This window comes from Myotis daubentonii, chromosome 15 (assembly GCF_963259705.1).
Source record: "Myotis daubentonii chromosome 15, mMyoDau2.1, whole genome shotgun sequence".
Lineage (NCBI taxonomy): Eukaryota > Metazoa > Chordata > Mammalia > Chiroptera > Vespertilionidae > Myotis > Myotis daubentonii.
This window is the reverse complement of record NC_081854.1, coordinates 6,137,558-6,147,152: the sequence shown is the minus strand read 5'-3', so window position 1 is coordinate 6,147,152 and position 9,595 is coordinate 6,137,558. Positions and strand designations below refer to the sequence as shown.

Sequence of the window (9,595 nt, the reverse complement as noted above, 5' to 3'; positions counted from 1 at the left end):
ATGTTTTAGAATTTCAAATAAATGGAATCACAAAAGGTGCTCTATTACATATGTCCCTTTCCCCCCCCGCCCATTAAACCCCTTCAACTCGCCCCCAACCCCGTCCCAGGCTTTTATCACCTAGTTATCTGTGTCTTTGGGTTATGCATATATAAATACAAGGTCTTTGGTTGATTACCTCCCACCCACTCGCCTTCCTTCTGAGATTCTGCACTCTGTTCTCTGCGTCCATGTCTCTGGATCCACTCTGTTCATCAGTTTATTTTGTTACTTAAATTCCACATATGAGTGAGATCATGTGATACTTTCTCTGACTGACTGATTTCACTTAGCATGATAATCTCCAGGTCCCTCAATGCCGTCTCAAAGGGTAAGAGATTGTTCTTTTTCATTGCTGCATAGTATTCCATGGTGTAAATGTACCACAGATTTTTTATCCACTCATCCTCTGATGGGCATTTGGGCAGTTTCTATATCTTAGCTATTGTAAATTGTGCTGCTATGAACATAGGGGTACATACAGTCTTTCTGATTGGTGTTCCAGGTTTCTTAGGATATATTCCTTGAAGTGGGATCACTGGATCAAATAGCAGTTCCATGCTTAATTTTTTGAAGAAACTCCATACTATTTTCCATAATGTCTGCACCAGTCTGCATTCCCACCAGCAGTGTACTAGGCTTCCCTTTTCACATCCTCACCAGCAGCTGTCATTTGTTGATTTGTTAATGGTAACCATTCTGGCAGGTATGAGGTGATACTTCATTGTTTTAATTTGCATGTATCTGATGATCAGTGACTTTGAGCATTTTTTCATATGTCTCTTGGCTGTCTATATGTCCACTTTGGAGAAGCGTCTATTTAGGTCCTTTGTCCATTTTTTTTTTTAGTTAAATATATATTTTATTGATTTTTTACAGAGAGGAAGGGAGAGAGATAGAGAGTTAGAAACATCGATGGGAGAGAAACATCGATCAGCTGCCTCCTGCACATCTCCTATTGGGGATGTGCCTGCAACCCAGGTACATGCCCTTTACTGGAATCGAACCTGGGACCCCTCAGTCCGCAGGCCGACGCTCTATCCACTGAGCCAAACCGGTTTCGGTCCTTTGTCCATTTTTTAATTGTACTGTTTGTCTTTCTTTTTATTTATTTTATTTATTTTTATTTTTATTGTTTGTCTTTCTTTTGTTAAGTTGTATGAGTTGCTTATATATTTTGGATATTAACCCTTTATCAGATGGATCATTGCTAAATATGTTTTCCCATACAGTGGGCTCCATTTTCGTTTTGTTGATTTTTTCTTTTGCTGTGCAGTAGGTTTTTATTTTGATGTAGTCCCATTTGAATAACTGCTATTTTCTAGAGATTGTCTAAATTCCCTTCATGTATCTATTCCCAAAGGTAAAACCTTACATATTCATAGTTCATTATCAAGTAAAGTGAAAATGTTACAGTGCTGTTAACTACAGGATTTATTTGTATCTCCACTTTTAACCTGCACTCATCTCTGTTTGTTTTTATATATAGTTTTTTTGTTTTGTTACAAATTTTATTATTTTTGTTGTTGTTAATCCTCACTTGAGGATATTTTTCCATTGATTTTTAGGGAGTGGAAGGCAGAGATAGAGACAGAAAGAGAGAAACATAGATTTTAGAGAGACATGCATGTGTTCAACTAGGGCTGGGGATCGAACCTGGAACGAGGGTACATTCCCTTGACTGGAATTGAACCAAGACCCTTAATTCCAGGGGCTGATGCTCTATCCAGTGAGCCAAACTGGCTAGGGGTATATATAGTTTTGAGAAACTTTGTCACCTATGTACATTCTTATAACCAATATCACAGTAGAAATTCAGAATTTTTGTTGTCACAAACCCACCATCACATCTTTTCACAACCCTAACTTCTCGAATCACAGCTCTCTTTGTTCCTATTAAAAATGTGACTCCTAGACCAGTGGTCGGCAAACTGCAGCTCGTGAGCCACATGTTGCTCTTTGGCCCCTTGAGCGTGGCTCTTGCACAAAATACCATGTGCAGGCGCGCATGTACAGTGCGATTGAAACTTCGTGGCCCATGCGCAGAAGTCGGTATTTTGTGGAAGAGCCACACTCAAGGGGCCAAAGAACTGCATGTGGCTCGCGAGCTGCGGTTTGCTGACCACTGTCCTAGACCATTTGGGATCTGGCTCCATGGCATCTGTTGTTAATTTGGATCAAGTAAACTCCTATAAAATTTTTTTTTGTCTTGTCCTGGCTGGGTATCCCAAATAGAGCATTGTCCCAATATGGCAAAGTTGAGGGTTTAATCCCTGGTCAGGGCACATACCAAAATCAACCAATAACTGCATAAATAAATGGAACAAACCGAAGTCTCCCCCCACCTCTCTCTCAAAAATAATTTTTTTGTCTCCTACATCTACTCTTCCCAATGTTCTCACAAATCAGAGTAGTTCACCTTGATTAAGTATTATGTCTATGAGTAAAGATTGCATTTTTAAAAAATCTTACCACAAAGTTTACTCTTGGATGTTTGCTTTCATGTTTATTGGACACAAGTAAACACAACGATTTCTTAAAATTCTTCGCGTCAGTCCATTTCATTGAAAAAAATTTAGACTGCTTTTCTAAAAATTGAAATCTTCTATGAACATACATTCAAAAGTCTGCCTATCTTCTAAAATGGCTGTACTTTTTTGCATTGTCTCTGACAAATAAAAGTTCCTGTTTCTTTACCATATCACCAGCATTTCATATTTTCTGTTTTTTAATTTTAGCCATTCAAATTCTGGGTACTTACATCACTCACAGTGCTAAACTGTAATTTCCTAATAGCAAATTATGTTGCCCACCGTTTCTTATGCTTAATTCCCATCTGCTTTTTAAAAAATACATATTTTTATTGATCTTAGGAAGGGAGCTAGAGATATAGAAACATGAGTGATGGGAATCATTGATCAGCTACCTCCTATAAGCCCCCTATTTGGGATTGAGCCTGAAACCCAGGTATGTACCCTGACTGGGAATCAAACCGTGACCTCCTGGTTCATAGGTGGATACTCAACCACTGTGCTACACTGGCCGGGCTCCCATCTGCTTTTAAAAATATGTATTTTCATTGATTTCAGAGAAGGAGAGAGAGTTAGACACATCAATATTGAGAGAGAATCATTGATAGTCTGCCTCCTGCACACCCCACACTGGGGACCCAGCTCACAAACCAGGCATGTGCCCTGACCAGGAATTGAACTGTGACTTCCTGGTTCATAGGTCAGTGCTCAATAACTGAGTCACGCTGGCCGAGTCCCATCTGCTTATTTTTAAAAGAATGTCTGTTCCAGCTCTTTGCTCATTTTAAAAATTGCTGACTTTTAAGAATTCTATGTCCTTGGTACCAGTCTTTATTTTTTTTTCTAGTTAAACAACAGTTTTATTGCTCGAGTACATAGATATTTTATGCAACCAGTGCAGAGACTGTGGATGACTCGTATTTCCAATTGGGGGGCAGGACTTGTTTGGTCTTATAATATCGAGCCAATCGGTGAATACGGCTCTCAATCAGAATCAGACGGAATTTAGCATCCTCATCCTTTCTGTTCCTCTCAAGATGCGGTAGGGCAGAGCTGACTGGGACAGGCCCTTCCTGGGAGCGTGCATGCGACCCATGATGGCGGCGGACTGGCGGTGGAAAAGAGAGCATTGGTACCAGTCTTTAATGAGATAAAACTTGCCTGATGAATCTGTTCAGACTCCAAGTATTTATTTACCTACTTATGCCTATGGACCTCTAAGTGTTCCAGCATCATTTGTTGGAAAGTGTATTCTTTCTCCATTGAATAGACTCTGTACCTTTGTCAAACAGTTGAGTATGTTTGATGTATGTTAGTTTTTCTTTGTCGGATCTCTATTCTGCTTCATGTACATATATGTTCATCCTTTCACAAATATTATCAATACCAATACAATATACAAGTGTTGAAACCTGTTGATAGCAGTCCTGTATGATGGTTCTTTTTAGTCAGAATTGGTTTCCTATTTCCAGCCTGACAAATATTACCTTTACCAGGAGATCAATGTTAAGTCATTTTGATATTTTCTACCCTTGAATATGGTATGAGAAAGAGACTTCAATTCCAAAATGCATATCCCCTGTTTAGTGAGGAAACCTTAGACCAACCCAAAGGATGGATGAATATACAAAATACCTGGTTAGTAATCCTCAAAATAATTGAGGTCATAAATGAGAAAAAGACTGAGGAATGGTCACAGGACAGATAATTAAGGAAACAATCTCTAAATGCAATATTGTGTTTTGGATTGAATACTGGGACACGTAAAGGATTGAACTGGAAAAACTTGTGAAATCCAAATAGACTGTAATTTGGTTGTATATTATACCAGCTAATTTCTCAATTTGACAAATGTAGCATGGTTATATTAAATGTTCACATGACAGGAAGACAAATGAAGTTATATGGGAACTCTTTGCAAAAGTACCTTGCGGCCCTGACCGGTTTGGCTCAGTGGGTAGAACGTCAGCCTGAGGACTGAGGGTCCCAGGCTCGATTCTGGTCAAGGGCATGTACCTTGGTTGTGGGCACATCCCCAGTGGGGGGTGTGCAGGAGGCAGCTGATCAATGTTTCTTTCTCATCAATGTTTCTGACTCTGTCCCTCTCCCTTCCTCTCTGTAAAAATCAATAAAATATATTTTTTTTAAAAGAAAAAAGAAAAAGAAGTATCTTGTGAATTTTATATAAAAAGTAGAGGACCGGTGCATGAAAATTCATGCATTGGAGGGGGGGCCCTCAGCCTGGCCTACCCCCTCTCACAGTCCGGGAGCTCTCAGGGGCAGGAGGGACCAGGGGAAGGTGATTCCTCCACCACACCTCTCCTGCTGCCACTGCTGGCAGCACCAGCCTTGGCCGGCCCTGGTTACCTCAGCCTCGGGAGACCCTGGTCGGCTGGGCAGCCACCATCCGAGGCTTCCCTGTGCCTCAGGCCAGCCCTGGGTGGCTGGCAGGCTGAGGGGACTGAGGGACTCCGGAGGCAGGCGGGCCTGGCCTTGCCACATACCTTCCCCATCTTGTGGCTGTGGGTGCCACCATCTTTGAGGGTGTGACAGTCAGTTAGCATATTCCCTCCTTATTGGCTGTGGGCACTGCCATATTTGTGATGGTGTGATGAACAATTAGCATATTCCCACTTCATTAGATAGGATTTGCAAAAATAAAATGTTCGTTAAAAATAGGTCTAAAAAAAAATAGGTCTAATTTGTGTCAATTATAGTATAACTAGAGCCCCATGCTTGAGTGCATAAAATTCGTGCACAAGTAGGGTCCCTAGTGGCTGCTGGCCACCGGCCAGGGCCTTCCTTCTCCGGTTGCCAGCCATTGTTTGGGGCCTCCCTGGTGGTCAGCGCACGTTATAGCAAGCGATCGAGCTCCCACCTGAGGGGACAATGTGTTTATTAGCCTTTTATTATATGGGATGAAACAGGTTTGATCTAATCTTATTTTAATTTCTCATAAACATGTTTCCATATTATAAATTTTTTACGGATGCCTTCTGGTATATGTAATTAATATTAAGTTGCTATAATAGCATCTTGGATACTAGAAAGATGATAACTAGGGTAACATAAAAGTTATGCTTGCCCTAACCGGTTTGGCTCAGTGGATAGAGCATTGGCCTGCAGACTCAAGGGTCCCGGGTTTGATTCCGGTCAAGGGCATGTACCGTGGTTGCGGGCACATCCCCAGTGGGGAGTGTGCAGGAGGCAGCTAATCAACGTTTCTCTCTCATTGATGTTTCTAACTTTCTATCCCTCTCCCTTCCTCTCTGTAAAAAATCAATAAAATATATTTAAAAAGTTATGCTTAAACCCTGGCCACTTTGGCTCAGTGTACAGTGAGTAGGCCTACTTGACTGAAGAATCCCCCAGGTTTGATTCCAGTCAAGGGCAAATGCCCAGGTGGCAGGCGTGCAGGAGGCAGCTGATCAATGAATCTTTTTCATCACTGATGTTTCTATCTCTCCCTCTCCCTTCCTCTCTGAAATAAATAAAAATGAATTTTTAAAAAAAGTTATGTATTCACATAATCATGAAATATGTTTTGGTTCTGAAAAATCACCTCCTGCAAAAAATTTCCCACCACAAGCTTCCCGTTGGTTTGCATTTATGGGATAATTGTATATACCAGACCTTTTCTCTTTACAGGATTTTATTCTCTGTTGTTTGGAAACATTTTTTTGTTTCTTTGTTTTTTGGCATGTTTTTAAATCCTCACCCGAGGATATTTTGTGGTTCTTTTAAAATCCTCACCCAATGATTTCTTGAGAGAGTGGGAGGGAGGGAGGAGGGGGAGAGAAACGTCCACGTGAGAGACACATCCATTGATTGCCTCCCACGCTCCGCTGGCCTGGAACCTGTGCCCTTGACCAGGAATAGAGACCTGTCACCCTTTGGTCTGCAGGCCCGCGCTCCAGTCATTGAGCAAAACCCGGCCAGGGCTACTTGTGTGGTTTTTTACATTGTTGTTGTTTTTAGAAAAATGTTGCACAAACTTGTAGTAAAATATAGAAATGTTTAAAACTGCTTAAAGAATGTTAGAAAAGTTTTAAAATGTTTGAGCTAACTTTCCTTGAAACTTAAAGTATGATATTAAAAACACATTCCCCACTGCCCTGAAGCGTGTGTCCCTCATAGATAAGGATTTGAACTTCAATAAACAACTCAGAGTAACTTGTCAAGACAAAACTTGTGTGAATGCCATACTCTCCTTGGCCCCCTCGCCTTGTTGGAGATGAACATCTGTGCATTGATATCAATCATTGATAGCCACCTGAGCTGCTGCGGGTATGAACAAACTATTTTTTTAAAATATATTTTTAATGATTTTTTTACAGAGAGGAAGGGAGAGGGATAGAGGGTTAGAAACATCGATGAGAGAGAAACATCGGTCAGCTGCCTCCTGCACACTCTCTACTGGGGATGTGCCTGCAACCCAGGTACATGCCCTTGACCGGAATCGAACCCGGGACCCTTCAGTCCGCAGGCCCACGCTCTATCCACTGAGCCAAACCGGTTAGGGCTTTTTTTTTTTTTTTTAAATATATTTTATTGATTTTTTTACAGAGAGGAAGGGAGAGAGACAGAGAGTCAGAAACATCGATGAGAGAGAAACATCGACCAGCTGCCTCCTGCACACCCCCCACTGGAGATGTGCCCGCAACCCAGGCACATGCCCTTGACCGGAATCGAACCCGGGACCCTTCAGTCCGCAGGCCGACGCTCCATCCACTGAGCCAAACCGGCTTCGGCCGGTTAGGGCTTTTTTTTTTTTTTTTTTTTTTTTTTAAATATATTTACGAACAAGCTTTAAACCTGCACCCTGCCAGCTAACGATGCTCGCCTGTCAAGACAGCTACAAAGGCCCCTCCCGAACCTGCAGACATGACCTGGATGGGGCTGCTCGGATTGAGCAGGGTCCAGAGCACCAGGAAAGGTGCGGTTTGCACTCCTGTGAGCGCAATCCTGGTGGGGGCGTGCAGGAGGCAACCCATGTTTCACCTCTCATCAATGTTTCTTTCTCTCAAAAAAAAAAAAAAAAAAAGGAAGAAAGAGAGATAAGAAAGCTGCAGTGATAATCACTTCTTTGCTCAGACCTCCCAATGCAATTTGCCTCCCCAAGCTTGAGTCTCCGAAAACACACTCACTTTCCACAAGAGTCAAAGTGCCAGGAAATGAGATAACATTCAGGAGCTTCTCACCTGCCCGCCATCCCTGGCTCCTGGCTCCTGGCTCCTGGCTCCTGGCTCGGAGGTCGGGGCTTTGCCTTTTGTACGGCAGTCAGGCCTCCCAACATGGCGGCCCCCGTGAGGCGGCGGCGCGGCCACTGGGCGCCGCCATGTTGCCGGGCAGGGAACGCGGAAATCGCTCCGGGTTCTGCCAAGGCCTCAGGTCCCCGCCCGCCGCAGCCGGATGACGCAATAGCTGAGCGCCGCCAGCAGCGGCCCAATCCGATGGCGGGAAAGTAAGGTTCGGACTCTCCCGTGGGGCTGGAGGAAAGCTCGTCAGTGAGCTCCCGTCCTTTGAAGTTTATAAAAAAATGTTTGTCTCCTGCGAGGTTTGTCTCTCCCCGAGCACGTGACGTCACAGCGTGGAAGGGGTGCGGCCGGACCCGTGGGATACCCGGCGGCGGGCGGGTCGCGTGTGGGGGGGAGGGGCGCCAAGGTGTTTGGGAGGAAACAGCTGTGACGCTCCCGCCTGCGGTTGGGGTCCCTTTGGGGTCTCGCGGCGGACCGGGGCCGGGAGAGATGGACGGCCGTGTCCCGCCCGCCGTGGCCTTTGCGGGTCCCTCTATGAGGGACGCGGCTGGCGTTTCGGCTGATCGCGGCGTCAGGTTCTGGTTCGGGGTTCCCCGCGGGGCTCCGTGAGGTGGGGGCCGACGTGGGTGCCGCCTTGTGGGGGCGTCGGGTCCGGGTTTGGGGACAATGGGGGGCAGGAGGGGTGCGTGTCCCGGCTGGAGCGTGAGGCCGTTTCCTGCTGCTGATGAACGTGTGTTGTTCGCAGTTGGGCTATGGACACATTCTTTTTTTTTTTTTTTTAATATATATTATTGGCTTTTTCCAGAGAGGAAGGGGAGGAACAGAGTTAGAAACATCGATCAGCTGCCTCCTGCACACCCCGCACTGGGGATGCGCCCGCAACCAAGGTACATGCTCTTGACCGGAATCGAACCCGGGACCCTTCAGTCCGCAGGCCGATATCCACCGAGCCAAACCGGTTTCGGCAACTGGGGTTTTATTTTATATATAGTTGAATAATTACATGCCTCAATATTTCGTGCTTTCAAGGGAAACAGTGCCCAGACCTTCTCCGTCCACATGCTCTGCTCTGTCAGTGATTTTCCTGACGCTCACCTGCTCCTGAGGCCTGGTGCGGGCATGGATGTCACTTCCCAGGTCTCCTGTGACACGCACCCCACTTACCCTCCAGGATCGATTCTGGCCAAGGACATGTACCGCGGTTGCAGGTTCCTCCCTGGCCCCAGCCCTGGTCAGGGCACGTGCAGGAGGCACGGAATTGATGTGTTTCTCTCACATGGATGTTTCTCTCTGTCCTTCCCTCTCTCTTCCACTCTCCCTAAAAATCAATGGAAAAATATCCACAGGTGAGGATAAATAAATAAAGGGACGCTAGAGATCCTGTGGCCTTGTGTGAGGTGAGTGCTCCGAGCAGTGTAGCGTCGGGGCCCAGAGGAAATGTACCACCCGTGGGATTCTCTCCTCCGTCCACAGGCCTGACTCCCCAGGAGCAATAGAACCATGTGAAGCAGGAGGAGGCTCCAGGGTGGGTATCAGCATTTCTGTGACACCCCTGACTGCAGACGGATTTCTCTACAGAAATACAGAGCAGACCCCGAACACACCAAGGCAGGGCCTCGCCCTTGCCAGCTCTTTTCAGAGAACAGGAGGAAATGCTCCAGGCTCAGGTGGTTGCGTTTGTTTAATCCTTTCCATTCTTCATTAAAGAATTTGTCGAAACCTATAAAAACCACTTCCGTTAATCTGAAAAGTATACATATGTGTGTA

At 45.0% G+C, this 9,595-nt stretch overlaps 1 protein-coding gene across 6 annotated transcripts in view; it reads left to right on the top strand.

Annotated features, from left to right (window-relative positions):
- Positions 1-8,841: 8,841 nt before the first annotated feature.
- Positions 8,842-9,595, top strand: part of LOC132216067 (zinc finger protein 345-like) — a 108,711-nt gene continuing 107,957 nt past the window's right edge. For all 6 annotated transcript variants that reach the window (XM_059665124.1, XM_059665118.1, XM_059665117.1 and 3 more), the window contains exons 1-2: positions 8,842-9,036; positions 9,302-9,495. In XM_059665124.1, the coding sequence (XP_059521107.1) occupies positions 8,888-9,036; positions 9,302-9,495 (343 nt within the window). In that variant the 5' untranslated portion in view covers positions 8,842-8,887. The remainder of the gene's footprint in view (positions 9,037-9,301; positions 9,496-9,595) is intronic.